The following is a 21,534-nucleotide window of genomic DNA, read 5'->3' as shown; positions in this document are numbered from 1 at the left end:
ATACATGCATGTGTGTTTTTACATCGGGGTGTACACCCTACTGCAAGAGGCTGCGCACACCAATGCTCAGGTGTTTATGAAGGTCTGATGTTGAGGGGAAACATTTCCCGCACTCTGCACCTATATGAGGACGCTCCCCTGTGTGAACTCTCTGATGTTTATGAAGGTCTGATGTCTTAGTAATAGTTTTTTTCAGGGAAACATTTCCCGCACCCTGTACATAAATAAAGGACGCTCACCTGTGTGACTTCTCTGATGTGTAACAATTTTTTGCTTCCTGAATTTTTTTTGGAGAAAGTACGGGAAGATTTCAGATTTCAGACGTCTAAAGGTGGTTTGCAAAAAAAAGACCTCATGTTTGAGGGGAAACTTTTCCAACAATCACAACATAAAAAAGGGGCTCATTTCAGTCAATTCTCCGGCTTTTAGGAAAATGCAACATTTCCCGCACACTGGACATGAAAAAAAAATGGTCTATAACTTGTGAGAAGTCTCTGGTGTTTAAGCAGGTGTTGTTCTATAGTAAAACACTTCCCGCACTCTAAGCATGGAAAAGGATGCTCACGCAAACTGATTCTCCGGTATCCATTAGGTTTTCCTTAATCTCTGAAACGATTCCCACACTCGGAACATGCATAAGGACGCTCACAAGAGTTCTCTTGGGTGTGCGAAGGTTATATTTTTCATTGAAGCCTTTTCCGCACATTGAACATACAAAAGGACGCTTGCCGGTGTTAGTTTATCTGGTGTGAAATACATTTTTCTTTCCGCAAGAAACATCTTCCGCACGCTGAACATGAATAGGGATAATTGTCCATGTGCAATCTCTGTTGATAAATAAGGCTTATTTTATGAATGAAAGGTTTCCCACACTCTAACCATGAATAAGGACACTAACCCGTGAGATCTTTCCGGTGTGAAAGTAGTAGTCCTTTCTGAGAGAAACATTTCCCACACTCTGAACGTGAAAAAGGATAACTGTCCATGTGCAATCTCTGGTAATAAGTAAGGCTTACTTTATTAAAAGGTTTCCCACACTCTGAACATGAAAAAGGATAACTGTCCATGTGCCATCTCTGGTGATAAGTAAGGCTTACTTTACGAAGGAAAGGTTTCCCACACTCTGAACATGAAAAAGGATAACTGTCCATGTGCAATCTCCGGTGATAAGTAAGGCTTACTTTACGATTGAAAGGTTTCCCACACTCTGAACATGAACAAGCTAACCCGTGAGATCTTTCTGGTGTGAAAGTAGTAGTCCTTTCTGAGAGAAACATTTCTCACACTTTGAACGTGAAAAAGGATAATTGTCCATGTGCAATCACTGGGGATAAGTAATGCTTACTTTACGAATGAAAGGTTTCCCACACTCTGAACATGGAACAAGCTAACCCGTGCAAACTTTCTGGTGTAAAAGAAATAGTCCTTTTTGAGAGAAACATTTCCCACACTCTGAACATGAAAAAGGATAATTGTCCATGTGCCATCTCTGGTGATAACTAAGGCTTACTTTACGATTGAAAGGTTTCCCACACTCTGAACATGAAAAAAGATAATTGTACATGTGCAATCTCTGGTGATAAGTAAGGATTTACGACTGAAAGGTTTCCCACACTCTGAACATGAACAAGCTAACCCGTGCAAACTTTCTGGTGTGAAAGAAGTAGTCCTTTTTGAGAGAAACATTTCCCACACTCTGAACATAAAAAAAAAAAAAAAAAGAAGAAGAATTGTCCATGTGCAATCTCTGGTGAAAAGTAAGGCTTACTGTATGAGCGAAAGGTTTCCCACACCCTGAACACGAATAAGGGCGCTAACCCGTGTGGACCTTCTGGTGTGAAAGAAGTAGCCCTTTCTGAGAGAAACACTTCCCACACTCCAAGCATCTGTGCGCACCCTCGCCAGTGTGAAATTTCATATGTTTAGTGAGGTAGCTTTTGTTGGTGTAACATACCCCACACTCGGAACATCGGAAAGGACGCAATCCTGTGTGAACTCTATGGTGTGTAAGAAGATCCGCATTCGTATTAAAACTTTTCCCGCACTCTGAACACGAATGGGAGCCTTTTTTGAAGTGACTTTTCTGGTGTGCAAGAAGGGCGCTTCTGTTGGTGAAGGAATACCCGCACACCAAACATGGGAATGAAAAAGGACCTTCACCGTTGTAAGCATCTTCCTGGCTGGAAGAAGACTTATTGGGAAGGGATGTAGCTGTGGACCGATCGGCACTGTGAGAACTTAGATGGATATCTGAAGTCATGGTATGGGATTTATCAGAGGATCTCCCAGGATTACGGGGGTCCACCGATGTCTGCAGATGGCGAGGTCTGTACATCATATTATGAGGATTTTGAGGAGTGGGTTTAAATCTTGGAGAGTATTGTTTGAGACCTTTTTTTACCGCTTTATAATCCTGAGATGAAATCGGATGTCCCTTCGACACATTTTGGACATAGTGTCCATCTGTGGAAAGAAATTTTTTATTGCATGGATTAGGAAATTCTCATATTTTGTTATTAGAAGTCGTAAATGCTCTGGTCTACAAGTCACAAATTTCACTGAGCTTAGACCTGCGTCTAGGAAGAACTACAGCGTGTCCAAATATTACTAACAACCACAAATATACAATAAATCCAAACCTAATATAGCACACGGTGTAACAGTGATTATGCATGAATGATATTGTTATGGAGAGGAATGGAGATGGACCCTTCATATGGTGTGCAGTATCTCCTCCTCATTTGTTGGGAACATAACATTATAGGGATGAACCTTTCAGCACTAAGACTCCGCCCTACGTGTTTTGTCAAAAAGGACATCCTCAGCAGTTTAGCGCTGAATCTCCACCATGGTTCTCCACCTCATCTTGTATTATCTCCTCATTTGTTGGGAACATGACGATATATTGAGGAATGGAGATGGACCTTTCATATGGTGTACAGTATCTCCTCCTCATTTGTTGGGAACATAACATTATAGGGATGAACCTTTCAGCCCTACGTGTTTTGTCAAAAAGGACGTCCTCAGCGGTTTAGCGCTGAATCTCCACCATGTTTCTCCACCTCATCTTGTATTATCTCCTCATTTGTTGGGAACATGACGTTATATTGAGGAATGGAGATGGACCTTTCATATGGTGTACAGTATCTCCTCCTCATTTGTTGGGAATGTGATATTATATTGAGGAATGATGTTATACTGAGGATCCTTTCATATGGTGTACAGTATCTCCTCCTCATTTGTTGGGAACATGATGTTATATTGAGGAACAGAGATGGACCTTTCATATGGTGTACAGTATCTCCTCCTCATTTGTTGGGAACATGACGTTATATTAAGGAATGGAGATGGACCTTTCATATGGTGTACAGCATCTCCTCCTCATTTGTTGGGAATGTGATATTATATTGAGGAATGATGTTATACTGAGGATCCTTTCATATGGTGTACAGTATCTCCTCCTCATTTGTTGGGAACATGATGTTATATTGAGGAACAGAGATGGACCTTTCATATGGTGTACAGTATCTCCTCCTCATTTGATGGGAGCATGATGATATTTTGAGGAATGGAGATGGGCCTTTGTGTGTACAGTATCTCTTCCCTATTTGTTGGAAACATGATGTTATATTGAGGAATGGAGATGGACCTTTCATATGGTGTACAGTATCTCCTCCTCATTTGTTGGGAACATGACGTTATATTGAGGAATGGAGATGGACCTTTCATATGGTGTACAGTATCTCCTCCTCATTTGTTGGGAACATGACGTTATATTGAGGAATGGAGATGGATCTTTCATATGGTGTACAGTATCTCCTCCTCATTTGCTGGGAACATGACGTTATATTGGGGAATGGAGATGGACCTTTCATGTGGTGTACAGTATCTCCTCCTCATTTGTTGGGAACATGACATGATATTGAGGAATGGAGATGGACCTTTCATGTGGTGTACAGTATCTCCTCCTCATTTGTTGGGAACATTGGATAGTGAGGTAAATATGATTGCCATCTTCTGATGAGGACTAGAAATTATCTTTTCTTATAGAATACAATACACACAACACATTGGGCACTAGGGGTAGGTACATCGATGATGTTCAAGCTGTTAAGAGCTGTGGGGTTGAGAAATACTTTGATTCTCAATGACTCTCTATATTAGTTAAACAATAACTGGATTTGATAAACGGCTACTAATATTAGTAGGTAAAAACATTGTTCCTGTTTGTCTTGTTGGATCAGGAAGGAATTCTTTTAACTTGAAGAAAATTAGGCCGAGCTTTATGTGGGTATTCGGTCTTTCTCTGGATCAACTGCTGCTTTGAATTTTTTGTTATTTTCCTTTTAGGTGAGTTTAATAGACATATACCCTTTCTTAACCAATGTAGCAATACATACATTTTCATTTTACTTCTAGGAGTATAATGTATATGATTTTTGCAATTAAAGTTTATTACTTACTTATATCAATATAAAGTAAAGGTTCCTCCTCTTTACTTTCCGCAGTCATCTGCCCCTGCTCCATAGATTGCTGAGCTCCACTCACTAACGTCTCTTCTTCGTCATCATCTTTAATCTCAATGATCTCATCACTCTAAACCCCCAAAGATGACACATTTGTAAAAAGGTGCAAGACGTTACATAGAAGAATGTCATCTCAAAGCTTGGAAAACATTTTGATTTTGAATTGCTCAGTCCCACCTACCTGATTATGGTGAGGGGTGGTGTGACCTTTCTGTGTGGAGTCCCGGGAATACAGAGGACGGGGACATCTCTCTGATGGGTTCCCATTACTGGATCCATCTGTAGGAAACACACACACTGACTAAATACATTGTTTCTATGTGTTTATCAGATGATGGGGGATCTAGGTGGACCCTCCGTACTGCTCTCTCCTTTACAATAAAGTCTCCTCTTACCTAGTGATGTGCGGGATGACCGATTCTCCATCACAACGTCTTTGTAGAGATCCTTCAAAATACTTCCACTCCTCCACAGAAAATATACGATATCCGGACAAACTTTAGGAACCTGACACACACAATGATACAGTCACCATCCAGACACATCCCTTGTCTGTTACTGGATAATGTCCCAGAATTCCCAGCACCGCTCACCTCTCCCGTCAGCAGATCAATGATCTTCTTGGTACTGGTTACTTCTGTTGTCAGGCAGTGAGGTGGAGGGACTGTAGAAGGGTCACTTCCAATAAATTAAAACAAAGAAAAAGAGCTTTATTCCCTATTATAACTACTGTAGAGTTTTGGTTGCTTCTGCAGACTTTATTGTAACATGTGCTAATGTTTACTTTGTTATTCTGTATATTCTGCTCCAGAGAAGACAAGGCGGGAATATTAATCAATTAATATTCCTTGTATAGTAAACTGAAAGGAAAAAAAAAATTGCACCCTAATCAAAAATAGTGCAGCGCAATTCTGATGGTGATTGCCAGACCATTATTCTTGATCTTTAAGGATAGTTTACAGACGGGTATGGTGCCAGCTGATTGGAAAAAAGCCAACGTGGTACCAATATTTAAAAAGGGGCCGAGATATATCCCGGGGAACTATAGGCCGGTCAGCCTAACATCAGTAGTCTGCAAGATTTTGGAGGGGATGATAAGGGACCACATACAAGACTTTAGTAATGAAAACGGTATTATAAGTAGTAATCAGCATGGATTCATGAAAAAATCGTTCTTGCCAAACCAATCTATTAACCTTCTATGATGAAGTGAGCTGCCACCTAGATAAAGGAAAGCCTGTGGATGTGGTGTATCTGGACTTTGCAAAGGCCTTTGACACCGTTCCCCACAAACGCTTACTGTACAAACTAAGGAAGGTAGGTATGGACCATAAGGTGAGTAACTGGATAGAGAACTGGCTCCAGGGGAGAGTCCAGAGGGTGATGATTAATGGGGAGTACTCGGATTGGGCGGGTGTGGAAAGTGGGGTCCCTCAGGGTTCTGTGCTGGGACCAATCCTGTTTAATTTATTCATAAATGATCTAGAGGAGGGGATATCTAGTACAATCTCAGTATTTGCGGATGATACTAAACTAAGCATGCCAATATCTTCTATGCAGGATGTGGAAACCTTACAAGCGGACCTGAACAAAATAATGGGGGGGGGGCAACTACATGGCAGATGAGGTTTAATGTTGAAAAATGTAAAGTAATGCACTTGGGCGTCAGAAATACGAAAGCAAGCTACTCAAGGGGGGGAACCTCTGGGTGAGTCTAGGATGGAAAAGGCCCTGGGGGTACTGGTAGACAACAGGCTTGGCAGTGTCATGCAATGCCAAGCCACTGCAAGCAAAGCCAACAGATGGGATGTATAAAAAAGGGGATTCACTCCAGAAATAAAGAGATTATTCTCCCACTCTACAAGACTCTGGTCCGGCCACATCTGGAGTATGCTGTCCAGTTCTGGGCACCGGTCCTCAGGAAGGATGTGCTGGAACTGGAGAGAGTCCAGAGAAGGGCCACAAAAATAATGAGGGGAATGGAGGGAAAGACTCAAGCACTGAACCTATTCTCTCTGGAGAAGAGACGATTGAGGGGGGATATGATATCAATGTACAAATACTGTACTGGCGACCCTAGCATAGGGAACAAACTTTTCTGAGTAAGGGAATACAATAAGACACGTGGCCACTCACTAAAACTAGAGGAAGAACGGTTTAACCTTAAAATACGTAGGGGGTTCTTCACAGTCAGAGTAGTAAGGATGTGGAATTCTCTTCCACAAGCAGTGGTATCAGCAGGGTTCATCGATAGTTTCAAAAAACAACGTACAAACCCATGTATGTACAACATACATGGGTATACAATGTACAACATACAGGGGTATAGAATGTACAACATACAGGGGTATACAATGTACGGTTAACAGCAAACACACACACACATCATAGGTTGAACTGGATGGACTGATGTCTTTTTTCGACCTCACTAACTATGTAATTCTGTGACAAAAGAGCACACAAATCTAAGATGTGAAAAAAACTTTAAAAAAATTAATAAATATCCCCCAGTTTTCCTTATCTCACAGTGAGGAACAACTGTGAGACTATGAAGGAGGATAAATGGTTCTATATGTAGGATATATCTGGTCTATAAACCAGAGGCTCTGGATGGACAGTTGGATAAATGGTTCTATGTGTAGGATGTATCCGGTCTATAAACCAGAGGCTCTGGATGGACAGTTGGATAAATGGTTCTATATTTAGGATGTATCCGGTCTATAAACCAGAGGCTCTGGATGGACAGTTGGATAAATGGTTCTATATTTAGGATGTATCCGGTCTATAAACCAGAGGCTCTTCATGGACAGTTGGATAAATGGTTCTATATTTAGGATGTATCCGGTCTATAAACCAGAGGCTCTGGGTGGACAGTTGGATAAATGGTTCTATATTTAGGATGTATCTGGTCTATAAACCAGAGGCTCTGGATGGACAGTTGGATAAATGGTTCTATATTTAGGATGTATCCGGTCTATAAACCAGTGGATCTGGACAGACGGTTGTATAAATGGCTCCATATTTAGAATGTATCTATGTAAACATTAAAATACTCTATATATGTATGTATCATCATCTACTGGAGATAAAAGACGTCACAGTGACTATGGAGGAAGAGGACGGACATGACGGGGGGGTTTCTGGGTGTAAATATAAAATAATATCTTCTTACCTCCTCTGCTGCCAGTTTCAACAATGTCTCCTCTCTACTTCCTGAAAACTCCCTCCTCTTCCAGAACTTCCTGTCTAATCCTGACATCACTTCCTGTGTGTACTCCCCCTACTGCATCCTGCCTGAACATGAGATCACTTCCTGTCTTTGTTCTTCCCCCATTGATAAGTTAAGGCCCGTACACACGTACCGATCGTCGGCATACAAACGTCGGTGGACGAAGGATCTGCCGATTGTACGCGTGTTAGTATGGTGCCTCCGACAGATGTCTGCGCACAATCCGCGGACAAAAGTCTTTCGTGCAAACATGAAAATTTTTGTCTGCGGACACCAGAACGGACGATTGTTCGCCTGTCAGTACAGAATTCGGCCGACAGACCGCAGATTTGCAAGACTGGGCATGCTCAGAAAATTAAAAACACAGGGAAAGTTAACCATTACATGACATCACTTCTGCAGTCAGCTGAAGTCTGCAGACAAAATTCTTGTGCTGTCCTTGTGCTGTCTTTGCACTTTTCAACAGACACCGACATCCCGGGGAGAAAAGACGAACATTTGTATGCCGACGATCGGTACGTGTGTACGGGGCTTTAGCCTCCACCTAGTGGAGACTTCTACATCTGTAGTCTGTGTTATTTTTCGTGGTTCCTCCTTCCATGATGTTGCATTTATTATTACACCTACCCCCTTTTTCCAATCCGAAAAGCAAAAACTTATTGCCCATCGTTTTTTTTCTTCTTAAGGCCCGTACACACGTACCGATCGTCGGCATACAAACGTCGGTGGACGAAGGATCTGCCGATTGTACGCGTGTTAGTATGGTGCCTCCGACAGATGTCTGCGCACAATCCGCGGACAAAAGTCTTTCGTGCAAACATGAAAATATTTGTATGCCGACACCAGAACGGACGATTGTTCGCCTGTCAGTACACAATTCGGCCGACAGACCGCAGATTTGCAAGACTGGGCATGCTCAGAAAATAGAAAACACAGGGAAAGTTAACCATTACATGACATCACTTCTGCAGTCGGCGGACAAAATTCTTGTGCTGTCCTTGTGCTGTCTTTGCACTTTTCAGCAGACACCGACATCCCGGGGAGAAAAGAGGAACATTTGTAAGCCGACCATCGGTACGTGTGTACGGGGCTTCTGTGGTACGAGTTGCTTATTTTGATCCCGTCGGTCCCTCATTATCCATGTGGTACCTCCACAATAAATTAGACCCAATGAAAAAAAATATATCCTCTGTTAAAATATCTCTGCAGTGCTGGATATCGTAATGGCTTCCAAAAAACGATTATAGTGAATTGTACACTACAGTAGGACCTGTACTCTACACGTAAATCACCCCCGTAATCATTATATATGATCAGATAATAGAGATGGGCCAAACACTCCCCTCCCCCTCCTGTTTGGTTCACAGCAGAACTCCCGAACAAGGGAAAAATTCTAACCCGAACGGTGAACCCCATTGAAGTCTATGGGAGCCGATCAGGACACATCAAAAGTGCCAATTTTGAAGGCTTATATGCAAGTAATTGGCCGTAGAAGGGGTATGGGGGGTACAGGTATTGCCCTGGGGGGGGGGGGGGGGCACGTATCAATAAAAAGAAAGACAATTTAAAAAAATTGTTTTTTTCAGGAGCAGTGATTTTAATTTTGCTTAAAGTGCAACAATAAAAATGAAAAAGTAGGAAACACAGGACACCGGAGAGGGGAGTAAAATACTTCTTCTATTACAAGGAATGGAGCGGCAGTAGGAGACACGGGACACCGAAGAGAGCAGCATAATACCTCTTCTATTACAGAGAATACAGTTTGTAGATGGGAGGTAGGAGACACAGGAAACTGGGAAGCGGAGAATATAAAATACCTCTTCTATTACAGAGAATGGAGAGGAGGTAGGAGACACAGGACACCGAAGAGGGGAGCATAATACCTCTTCTATTACAGAGAATGGAGGGGATGTAGGAGACACGGGACACCGGAGAGGGGAGTATAATACCTCTTCTATTACAGAGAATGGAGAGAAGGTAGGAGACACGGGACACCGGAGAGGGGAGCATAATACCTCTTCTATTACAGGGAATGGAGGGGATGTAGGAGACACGGGACACCGGAGAGGAGAGTATAATACCTCTTCTATTACAGGGAATGGAGGGGATGTAGGAGACACGGGACACTGGAGAGGGGAGTATCATACCTCTTCTATTACAGGGAATGGAGGGGATGTAGGAGACACGGGACACCAGAGAGGAGAGTATAATACCTCTTCTATTACAGGGAATGGAGGGGAGGTAGGAGACATAGGACACCGGAGCGGGGAGTATAATACCTCTTCTATTACAGGGAATGGAGGGGAGGTAGGAGACACGGGACACCGGAGAGGGAAGTATAATACCTCTTTTGTTACAGGGAATGGAGGGGAGGTAGGAGACATGGGACACCGGAGAGGGGAGTATAATACCTCTTCTATTACAGGGAATGGAGGGGAGGTAGGAGACACAGGACACCGTAGAGGGGAGTATATTGCACACATAATTAGCGAAGATTGGGAGGATGGTTACAGAGGACACTGAAAAAGCAACCGTGCTGAATTCTTTTTTCTCGTCAGTCTTTACGCAGGAAAAGGAAGGGTACACTGACCATGACTGTATGGTTAGTAGTAATACACAGGACTTGCCACTATGGCTAACAGAGGGGGAAATCAGGGAAAGACTGGATAAACTTAACACAAACAAATCACCAGGCCCGGATGGCGTACATCCGAGAGTGCTCAAGGAACTCAGTATGGTTATATCTAGACCACTGTTCCTGATCTTTGCTGACAGTATTAGGACAGGAGATGTACCAGGGGATTGGAGGAAGGCTAACGTGATTCCGATATTCAAAAAGGGCCAGAGACATATCCCGGGAAATTATAGGCCTGTCAGTCTGACATCAATAATATGTAAACTTTTGGAGGGGATGATAAGGGACTATATCGTAGAGTATGCTAAAGACAACAACATCATCAGTAGTAACCAGCACGGGTTTACAAATGGGCGATCTTGTCAAACCAATCTCTTAGCATTCTACGAGGAAGTGAGCTGTGAGCTAGATAGGGGCAGACCAGTGGATGTGGTGTACTTGGATTTCGCTAAGGCGTTTGATACAGTTCCCCACAAGCGCTTAATTTATAAAATAAGGTCTGCAGGTATCGACAGCAGGGTTTGCTCTTGGATACGGAATTGGCTAAAAGGCCGTGTCCAAAGGGTAGTAATAAACAGCGCATACTCAGACTGGTCTGAGGTAGTAAGCAGGGTGCCCCAGGGCTCAGTCCTGGGACCAACCTTGTTCAATTTATTCATAAACAGCATTGAGGAAGGGATCAGTAGTTCGTTATCAGTTTTTGCAGATGACACAAAATTGGCCAGGGCAATAACTGCACAGCATGAAGCAGATATCCTACAGAATGACCTGGACAAAATTACGGAGTGGGCAACGACATGGCAAATGAGGTTTAATGTGGAGAAGTGTAAGGTTTTGCACTTGGGGACCAAAAACATAAAAACACAATACACGTTAGGAGGGGAACCCTTGGGGGAATCAAAAATGGAGAAAGATCTGGGAGTCTTAGTTGATGATAGATTAGGCAACAGCATGCAATGCCAAGCGGCAGCTTCCAAAGCCAACAGAATATTAGCATGCATAAAGAAAGGGATGCATTCCAGAGATAAGACTATAATCCTTCCACTTTATAAAACTCTGGTCCGACCGCATCTGGAGTATTCTGTCCAGTTCTGGTCGCCAGTCCTCAGGAGGGATGTGTTGGAGCTGGAGAAAGTCCAGAGAAGGGCAACTAAACTGATTAGGGGGTTGGAGGACCTTACCTATGAAGAGCGGCTGCAATCGCTCGATTTATTTTCCCTGGAGAAAAGACGTCTGAGAGGGGACATGATAGCAATTTATAAATATCTTAATGGGGATCTCAGCTTAGAAGAAAAGCTGTTCATTCGAAGGAATTGCATGAGGACTCGAGGACATACAATGCGATTAGAGGAGAAGCGTTTTAACCTCAGGCAACGTGGGGGGTTCTTTACTGTTAGGGCTACAAGATTGTGGAATTGTCTACCACAAGAGGTGGTTTCTGCGGGTAGTATGGTGACTTTCAAAAGACTCTTAGACTTACATCTCAAGGATCAGGAGATTGAGGGCTATGTTAGATGATTACAGTCACGCACACCTACACAGGTTGAACTGGATGGACTATTGTCTTTATTCAACCTCACCTACTATGTAACTATGTAAGTATAATACCCTCTTCTATTACAGGGAATGGAGGAGAGGTAGGAGACATGGGACACTGGAGAGGGGAGTAGAATACCTCTTTTATTACAGAGAATAGAGAGGAGGTGGGAGACACGGGACACTGGAGAGGGGAGTATACCTGTTCTATTACAGGGAATGGAGGAGAGGTAGGAGAAACGGGACACCGGAGAGGGGAGTAGAATACCTCTTCTATTACAGAGAATGGAGGGGATGTAGGAGATATGGAACACCGGAGAGGGGAGTATAATACCTCTTCTATTACAGGGAATGGAGGAGAGGTAGGAGACATGGGACACCGGAGAGGGAAGTATAATACCTCTTTTGTTACAGGGAATGGAGGGGAGGTAGGAGACACGGGACACCGGAGAGGGGAGTATAATACCTCTTCTATTACAGGGAATGGAGGGGAGGTAGGAGACACAGGACACCGTAGAGGGGAGTATAATACCCTCTTCTATTACAGGGAATGGAGGAGAGGTAGGAGACACAGGACACCGTAGAGGGAAGTATAATACCTCTTCTATTACAGGGAATGGAGGGGAGGTAGGAGACACAGGACACCGGAGAGGGGTGTATAATACCTCTTCTATTACAGGGAATGGAGGGGAGGTAGGAGACACGGGACAACGGAGAGGGGAGTATAATACATCTTCTATTACATAGAATGGAGGAGAGGTAGGAGACACAGGACACTGGAGAGGAGAGTATAATACCTCCATTCCCTGTAATAGAAGAGGTATTATACTCTCCTCTCCAGTGTCCTGTGTCTCCTACCTCTCCTCCATTCTCTGTAATAGAAGATGTATTATACTCCCCTCTCCGTTGTCCCGTGTCTCCTACCTCCCCTCCATTCCCTGTAATAGAAGAGGTATTATACACCCCTCTCCGGTGTCCTGTGGGAATGGAGGGGAGGTAGAAGACACAGGACACCGGAGAGGGGAGTATAATACCTCTTCTGTTACAGGGAATGAAGGGGAGGTAGGAGACATGGAACACCGGAGAGGGGAGTATAATACCTCTTCCATTACAGGGAATGGAGGGGAGGTAGAAGACACAGGACACTGGAGAGGGAACTATAATACCTCTGCTATTACAGGGAATAGAGGGGAGGTAGGAGACACGGAAAACCGGAGAGGGGAGTATAATACCTCTTCTATTACAGGGTATGGAGGAGAGGTAGGAGACATAGAACACTGGAGAGGGGAGTATAATACCTCTTCTATTACAGGGAATGGAGGAGAGGTAGAAGACATGGCACACCAGAGAGGGGAGTACAATACCTCTTCTATTACAGGGAATGAAGGGGAGGTAGGAGACAGGTAACCGGAGAGGGGAGTATAATACCTCTTCTATTACAGGGAAGGGAGGAGAGGTAAGAGACACTGGACACTGGAGAGGGGACTATAATACCTCTTCTATTACAGGGAATGGAAGGGAGGTAGGAGACACAGGACACCGGAGAGGGGAGTATAATACCTCTTCTATTAGAGGGAATGGAGGGGAGGTAGGAGACACAGGTCACCGGAGAGGGGACTATAATACCTCTTCTATTACAGGGAATGGAGGGGAGTTAGGAGGGTAGGAGACACGGGACACTGGAGAGGGGAGTATAATACCTCTTCTATTACAGGGAATGGAGGGGGGGGGGGTAGGAGACATAGAACACTGGAGAGGGGAATATAATACCTCTTCTATTACAGGGAATGGAGGAGAGGTAGGAGACACAGGACACCGGAGAGGGGAGTGTAATACCTCTTCTATTACAGGGAATGGAGGGGATGTAGGAGACACAGGACACCGGAGAGGGGAGTATAATACCTCTTCTTTTACAGGGAATGGAGGGGAGGTAGGAGACACGGGACACTGGAGAGGAGAGTATAATACCTCTTCTATTACAGGGAATGGAGGAGAGGTAGGAGACACAGAACACTGGAGAGGGGAGTATAATACCTCTTCTATTACAGGGAATGGAGGGGAGGTAGGAGACACGGGACACTGGAGAGGGGAGTATAATACCTCTTCTATTACAGGGAATGGAGGGTAGGTAGGAGACACAGGACACCGGAGAGGGGAGTATAATACCTCTTCTATTACAGGGAATGGAGGGGATGTAGGAGACACGGGACACTGGAGAGGGGAGTATAATACCTCTTCTATTACAGGGAATGGAGGGGATGTAGGAGACACAGGACACCGGAGAGGGGAGTATAATACCTCTTCTATTACAGGGAATGGAGGGGAGGTAGGAGACACAGGACACTGGAGAGGAGAGTATAATACCTCTTCTATTACAGGGAATGGAGGGGAGGTAGGAGACATGGGACACCGGAGAGGGGAGTATAATACCTCTTCTATTACAGGGAATGGAGGGGAGGTAGCAGTCACAGGACACCAGAGAGGGGAGTATAATACCTCTGCTATTACAGGGAATGAAGGGGAGGTAGGAGACACAGGACACCGGAGAGGGGAGTATAATACCTCTTCTATTACAGGGAATGAAGGGGAGGTAGGAGACACAGGACACCGGAGAGGGGAGTATAATACCTCTTCTGTTACAGGGAATAGGGGCTTGCACTGGACATTTTGTGAAAAGAACAATAAGTATTTATTTCCTATGATCATCAGCTCCATCTAGTGCCCAAAATGTGGTATTTTCCTGGTTATCGCTATTCCTTTGAATGAGGAACATTCGACCTGGAGAGAAAATAGCCTACTAACATCCAGTTTTGCACAGTACAGATGTACATCCAGTTTTGCTGCCAGAGTAGCTTTGCAAATATTTTTATACATGCGCCCCCTAGTGTTACCGTCATTCAGACAACAAAACAAAGCGACAGTGACTAGTGCAGATCTTTATTATTCATTATCATCATTCATTTTATTAGGACTTCTTTATAGGATCACAGCTCTCTATGGTCATTTCACAAGCCCCCCCCTACAGTTAGTAAGCACCCCCTAGGCTCACACTTAACCCTTTGATCGCCCCTGGCGTTAACCCCTTCCCTGCCAGTGTCACAGGTCTCTGTTCACTCAGTGAGCCCTTCCCCACACACAGTTAGAAAGCACCCCTTAGGCAGACATTTAACCCTTTGATCGCCCGTAGCGTTAACCCCATCCCTGCTAGTCTCATTATTACAGAAACAGTACATATTTTAAGCACTGATTACTGTAGTAATGTCACTGCCCCCCCCCCCCCCCAAAGTGTCAAAAATGTCAGTTAGGGGTCCGATCTGTCCGCCGCAATGTCGCAGTCCCGCAAAAATGATGGGATGGGCTTAAGGGGGCAAATCCTTCCAGTCCAGAAATGGTTAAAGGGGGCGTGGCAGAGGGTGTGTCCTATACTTACATACTTTTTCTAATAGGTGTTCCTCATTCTTATCTAAGGTTGGGAGGTATGCTAATGGCACTGGCAGGGAAGGGGTTAACCCAGGGGCGATCAAAGGGTTAAATGTGAGCCTAGGGGGTGTCTTCTAACTGTGGGGGGGGGGCTTAAAGGGGCAAATCCTTCTGGTCCAGAACTGGTTAATTATCCACTGGGTCCAATAAGGAGCAGCAACCTAAGGTTCATGGGTAAAAGACAAATTCTGATTGGGTGTTATAGTTCGATTCAGTCTGTTAAAGGCCACCGAACATTCGTCAACAGCGTCCTTAAGTGTGCGTTTTTTGGTGCCTAATTAGGTTTCCTTTATGCGTGAAACATTTCCCGCACTCTGAGCACGGAAAAGGGCCCTCACGGGTGTGGATTCTCTGGTGATAAATGAGGTTCCTTTTCTCGAGAAAAGATCTCCCGCACTCCGAACAGGAAAAGGGGCGTTCGCCCGTGTGCCGTCTCTGGTGTAAAATCAGAGCGCTTTTTTCGGTGAAACTCTTTCCACACTCGGGACATGAAAAGGGACGCTCGCCTGTGTGCCTTCTTTGGTGCGTGATGAGTTTTCCTTTCTCAGTGAAGCATTTTCCACACTCTGAACAGGAGAAAGGACGCTCGCCCGTGTGGATTCTCTGGTGTTTATGGAGGTGTACTTTCTGAGTGAAACATTTCCCGCACTCTGGACACGAGAAAGGAAATTCGCCTGTGTGAATTCTCTGGTGTGTAATTAAGTTTCCTTTGTGAGTAAAACATTTACCACAATCTGCGCAGGAGAAAGGACGCTCGCCCTTGTGGCTTTTTTGGTGTCTAAGAAGGTGCGCTTTCTGCGTGAACCGTTTTCCGCACTCTGAACAAGGGAAAGGATATTCGCCTGTGTGAATTCTCTGGTGTATCAGTAGTGCTCTTTTCTCAGTGAAACTTTTCCCACACTCCGAACACGCAAAAGGACGCTCGTCCGAGTGACTTTTCTGGTGCCTAATAAGTTTTCCCTTCTCGTTGAAACATTTCCAGCACTCTGAACACGAGAAAGGAAATTCACCCGTGTGACTTCTCTGGTGTGCAAGAAGTTTTCCTTTCTCGGCAAAAGATTTCCGGCACTCTGAGCAGGAATAAGGACGCTCTCCTGTGTGAATTCTTTGGTGGGTAACGAGCGCTCCTTTCTGAATGAAACACTTCCCGCACTCTGAACATGAAAAAGGGCGCTCGCCTGTGTGGATTCTCTGGTGTGTAAGGAGGACGCTTTTCTCGGTGAAGCTTTTCCCGCACTCTGAACATGAATAAGGCCGTTCGCCCCTGTGACTTTTCTGGTGCGTCTGAAATTCGCCTTTTTCGGAGAAGGATTGTCCGCACTCCGAACACGTAAAAGTCACTCTGGTGTGAGATCTGAGGTGTAAAAGAAGTTCAGATCTTAGCTTAAAAGATTTCCCGCACCCCAGACACGACATTTTATCCTCGCCTGTGTGAACGTCTTCATTTCCTAAAGATTTCTTTGAATCGGATGTAGTTGTTGATGTGTCCGCATTGTGAGATGTCGGAGGGGTATCGGAAGTCATAGTATGGGATTTATCAGAAGACTTCACACTCTTAGAAGCTTCCACTGGTTTCTCCAAATGGTACGGCCTGTGATTTACATTATGAGTCATGGGATGTCCTCCTGGTGAACGTTTTCTGGTTCCATGATCTTGTGCATGATAACCTGGAGATACCATAAGATGTCCCTCCGAGGAATTCTGGGCATGGAGTCCACCTGTTAGAAGGTAATTAAAAATAGACATTAAAGTACCTGCTAAAGCGTGGCCGTCCTCCAATCCTGAAGCTGCACAAGGTAAATGTAGCACCCTCCTAAGTAGGTGTTAGTGAGGACATGGCTCAGTTTGGTGGGGGGTGAGTGTAGCACCCTCCTAGGTATGTGTTAGTGAGGACGTGGCTCGGTTTGGTGGGGGGAGAGTGTAGCACCCTCCTAGGTAGGTGTTAGTGAGGACATGGCTCGGTTTGGCGGGGGGTGAGTGTAGCACCCTCCTAGGTAGGTGTTAGTGAGGACATGGCTCGCTTTGGTGAGGGGAGAGTGTAGCACCCTCCTAGGTAGGCATTAGTGAGGACATGGCTCGGTTTGGTGGGGGGTGAGTGTAGCACCCTCCTTGGTAGGTGTTAGTGAGGATATGGCTCGGTTTGGCGGGGGGTGAGTGTAGCACCCTCCTTTGTAGGGGTTAGTGAGGACATGGCTCGATTTGGCGGGGGGTGAGTGTAGCACCCTCCTAGGTAGGTGTTAGTGAGGACATGGCTTGGTTTGGTAGGGGGTGAGTGTAGCACCCTCCTATGTAGGTGTTAGTGAGGACATGGCTCGGTTTGGCGGGGGTGAGTGTAGCACCCTCCTAGGTAGGTGTTAGTGAGGACATGGCTCGGTTTGGCCGGGGTGAGTGTAGCACCCTCCTAGGTAGGTGTCAGTGAGGACATGGCTCGGTTTGGTGGGGGGTGAGTGTAGCACCCTCCTTGGTAGGGGTTAGAGAGGACATGGCTCAGTTTGGTGGGGGGTGAGTGTAGAACCCTCCTAGGTATGTGTTAGTGAGGACGTGGCTCGGTTTGGTGGGGGGAGAGTGTAGCACCCTCCTAGGTAGGTGTTAGTGAGGACATGGCTCGGTTTGGCGGGGGGTGAGTGTAGCACCCTCCTAGGTAGGTGTTAGTGAGGACATGGCTCGCTTTGGTGAGGGGAGAGTGTAGCACCCTCCTAGGTAGGCATTAGTGAGGACATGGCTCGGTTTGGTGGGGGGTGAGTGTAGCACCCTCCTTGGTAAGGGTTAGTGAGGACATGGCTCGATTTGGCGGGGGGTGAGTGTAGCACCCTCCTAGGTAGGTGTTAGTGAGGACATGGCTTGGTTTGGTGGGGGGTGAGTGTAGCACCCTCCTAGGTAGGTGTTAGTTAGGACATGGCTCGGTTTGGCCGGGGTGAGTGTAGCACCCTCCTAGCAAGGTGTCAGTGAGGACATGGCTCGGTTTGGTGGGGGGTGAGTGTAGCACCCTCCTTGGTAGGGGTTAGTGAGGACATGGCTCGATTTGGCGGGGGGGGGGGGTGAGTGTAGCACCCTCCTAGGTAGGTGTTAGTGAGGACATGGCTTGGTTTGGTGGGGGGTGAGTGTAGCACCCTCCCAGGTAGGTGTTAGTGAGGACATGGCTCGGTTTGGCGGGGGTGAGTGTAGCACCCTCCTAGTTAGGTGTCAGTGAGGACATGGCTCGGTTTGGCGGGGGGTGAGTGTAGTACCCTCCTAGGTAGGTGTTAGTGAGGACATGGCTCGGTTTGGCTGGGGGGTGAGTGTAGCACCCTCCTAGGTAGGTGTTAGTGAGGACATGGCTCAGTTTGGTGGGGGTGAGTGTAGCACCCTCCTAGGTAGGTGTTAGTGAGGACATGGCTCGGTTTGGTGGGGGGGTTAGTGTAGCACCCTACTAGGTAGGTGTTAGTGAGGACATGGCTCGGTTTGGTGGGGGGGGGGTGAGTGTAGCACCCTCCTAGGTAGGTGCTAGAGAGAGAGTATAGTTTTTGGCTCTGTCTGCCTATCAGAGGAGCAGCAGGTAAATTCTATATTGCTTTCTGCCTACCAGGGAGCAGGATCTGTGAGTTAGGTCTGCTCATGGTGCTCAGTGTGTGATTCATCTGGTCTAGGGAGTGTTTCACACTGGTCCAATAGGGAGGCATGTTGGACAGTGGGAGGAAACCTGACCAATGGATACATAGGCTTGGATACAGTGCTGGTGATCAGGGCTGCTGATAGAAATTGCAGGGCCCCGTACAGACCACCACGAAGATATTAAAGCTATATTTAGATAAAAATACAATAAAATCATTACTAGCAGACATAAATACAACATAACTCACAGAATTCCCACGAAATCTAAAAGATGAAACAGAGTTGATACTGTAAATGTGTGTGAATGAGATTTTGGGGGTCATGCACATGGGTGCTGTGGTCTGTACAGTGCGAATCAGTGGCTAATTTATGTGGCTTGAGCCACCTGGAGCTGTACAAACACAGCTGAGGGTCCTAATTTGCCAGGCGTGGGGATGCCCATGTACAGCCCACACACAGACAGTGGGAATTTGGGGACCGCTCACCTGTCAAATTACGGCCTGTGGCTGTGTTCATACAGGCACTGCATCCCCATAGAATGACAGGTGGTTCCAGCCCAAACCCCTCCTTCACACAGCCAGAGTACCTGTGGGAATGAGCCCTTAGGCCCCTTTCACACTTGTGCGACCTAAAAGTCGCGTAATTTTACCATATTTTTTTTGCCGCGATTTTGATGCGATTTAGACTGGACTTGAAGCAATGCCTATGTCCTTGGACCTCAGAGGGCATTAAAATCAGCCCAAAAGTAGTGCAGGGACTACTTTGAAGTCTTTGCGCCTTGAAGTCGTACAGATATGAATGGTACTCATTGGAAATCATGGAGTACGACTCGTCGTGCGACTTTGCAGTCCCAAATGGCAGGGCAAGTCACACAAGTGTGAAAGAGGCCTGGGGGAGAGGAGTGGGAAGCCCAGCTACATGAAGCACACTAAACTGCACTGGGACAAGATAAATGGCAGCTATAGAACTGGTGTAACAGTAAATCCTTCACCCCATGGGAATGCAGCTGATCAGCTGTGACTGTGTCAGGAAGACCAAGCAATGGGGGGAGAGAGATGAAAAAAATATACAGGCTGGGACAAGGAGTATAGGAAGAACTGCAGGGAGAGAAGTTACAGAGATAAAAAAACTCACCTAGCAGAGATAACATTAGAGCCAGTGCTAGGAGGGGGACCCACACAGGGAGGGAGATTAGTGAGGGACAACTGTCTCTTTCTCAGCAGATAAAAGCTGGCAGCAGGGAGGGGGAAAGATCAGCTTTCAGTGGGTAGAGGAAGGTTTCTGTAAAGGTAGTTCATCACAAATTCCCCTCCCTCTGTGGACCCCCCCCCCCGTGCTCGGGCCCCCTACAAGAGGACCGGTGGTCCCCCCCTATCAGCGGCCCTGCTTGTGATTGGTAGAGGCTGGCTGTCTCGGTGCATTCTGGGATACTGTATAAAAGCCAGGAGCACATGTGCTGTGGGGTCTTTGGCTAGTGAGCAGAGTCCCGGAGGGAGGGTGCCGGCTGCCTCCTCCTCTGTAAGTGGTGGCACGTGGTCGCAGGCGGTCGGCCTGGGGAGCAAAGGAACGGAACTGAAGCTAGAGGTCCAGGAAACTGACTAAAGGGGGAGAGACACTGGAGACCCTCGAAAAGCAGTGTCTGGGGGCCTGACCTAAGGGGGGCCACCCGGTGTAGGATAATCAGAGGACGGGTGTCAGTGTGTCAAGTGAAAGGGGATACTAGGAGAGAATCCTGAAGATAATCTGGTCCATCAAGTCATCTGGATAGAGACTTAATCCAAATTCACCTAGTGGCAGGGTGAGACAGCAGCCTGGCTGCATCATCAGAAGTAGGAGTCCTCCGCATTGTGAATAGTTAATTTGGAGTATGCCACTATTCCCTCCTCCCATCCATAATTTAAATAAAACACCAAAAAAAAACTACATACCCCTGGACTGATCATTGACTGAGCCAAGAAGTAAAGTATTAAACTGCTAATGGTAACCCAAAGGGACCCGAAGGAGTGGAATCCAGCAGTCCTCAAGGGGGCAGTGCTACATAAACATAAAACAACCCTGTTCTTAATGGACCAGAGAATGGCTGCAATCCTTAAAGCTGAATTCTAGGCATACCAAGAGTTATGTCTAATGAGGTGACTGCCGCCTCGTGGACCTATCTCTATTATTCACATCTGACAGGTTTATTGTTCTCCAGGAAGATAACTTCTGGAGCACCAACTGCTGCTCTCTGTGGTCTCAGTTCCTTCAAGAGCAGAGTCGCTGGAACTGCTAAGCCTGCCCCTCCCCCCTCTTTCTGCCCATTCACAGAAGTCCTTGTTTTACGTAAACTCATTCATAAGATACAATGGCTTCTGTGAATGGGCAGCAGTGGGGAGGGATGGGCAGAGCCGCTCTGTGTGCTTTTCTCCTCTCTCTTGGAGGGGCGGAGACTTAACATCACACTATTCCCATCCCACCTAATCACAGAGTCTCTCTATGTATTCTCTGATGCCCCTCTCTCTCTCTGATGCCCCTCTCTCTCTGATGTCTCTCTCTCT

The 21,534-nt window shown here is 46.0% G+C and overlaps 2 protein-coding genes across 2 annotated transcripts in view; both read right to left on the bottom strand.

Annotated features, from left to right (window-relative positions):
* LOC309563481 (uncharacterized protein) overlaps nt 1-16,954 on the bottom strand; it is a gene marked incomplete at its 3' end in the record, with an annotated part of 35,320 nt that extends 18,366 nt beyond the window's left edge. The window contains exons 1-4 of the mRNA XM_082267874.1: nt 15,669-16,954; nt 5,120-5,204; nt 4,464-4,596; nt 1,819-2,463 (exon numbers count right to left, since the gene is read on the bottom strand). Coding sequence (XP_082124000.1) covers nt 1,819-2,463; nt 4,464-4,596; nt 5,120-5,204; nt 15,669-16,930 — 2,125 coding nt within the window. The 5' untranslated portion in view covers nt 16,931-16,954. The remainder of the gene's footprint in view (nt 1-1,818; nt 2,464-4,463; nt 4,597-5,119; nt 5,205-15,668) is intronic.
* LOC309564419 (uncharacterized protein) overlaps nt 1-21,534 on the bottom strand; it is a gene marked incomplete at its 3' end in the record, with an annotated part of 909,898 nt that overhangs the window by 234,930 nt on the left and 653,434 nt on the right.

Source organism: Pelophylax lessonae, assembly GCF_965119305.1.
Source record: "Pelophylax lessonae genome assembly, chromosome: 9".
Lineage (NCBI taxonomy): Eukaryota > Metazoa > Chordata > Amphibia > Anura > Ranidae > Pelophylax > Pelophylax lessonae.
The sequence above is the reverse complement of the archived record's forward strand: the minus strand, read 5'-3'. Positions and strand labels throughout refer to the sequence as shown.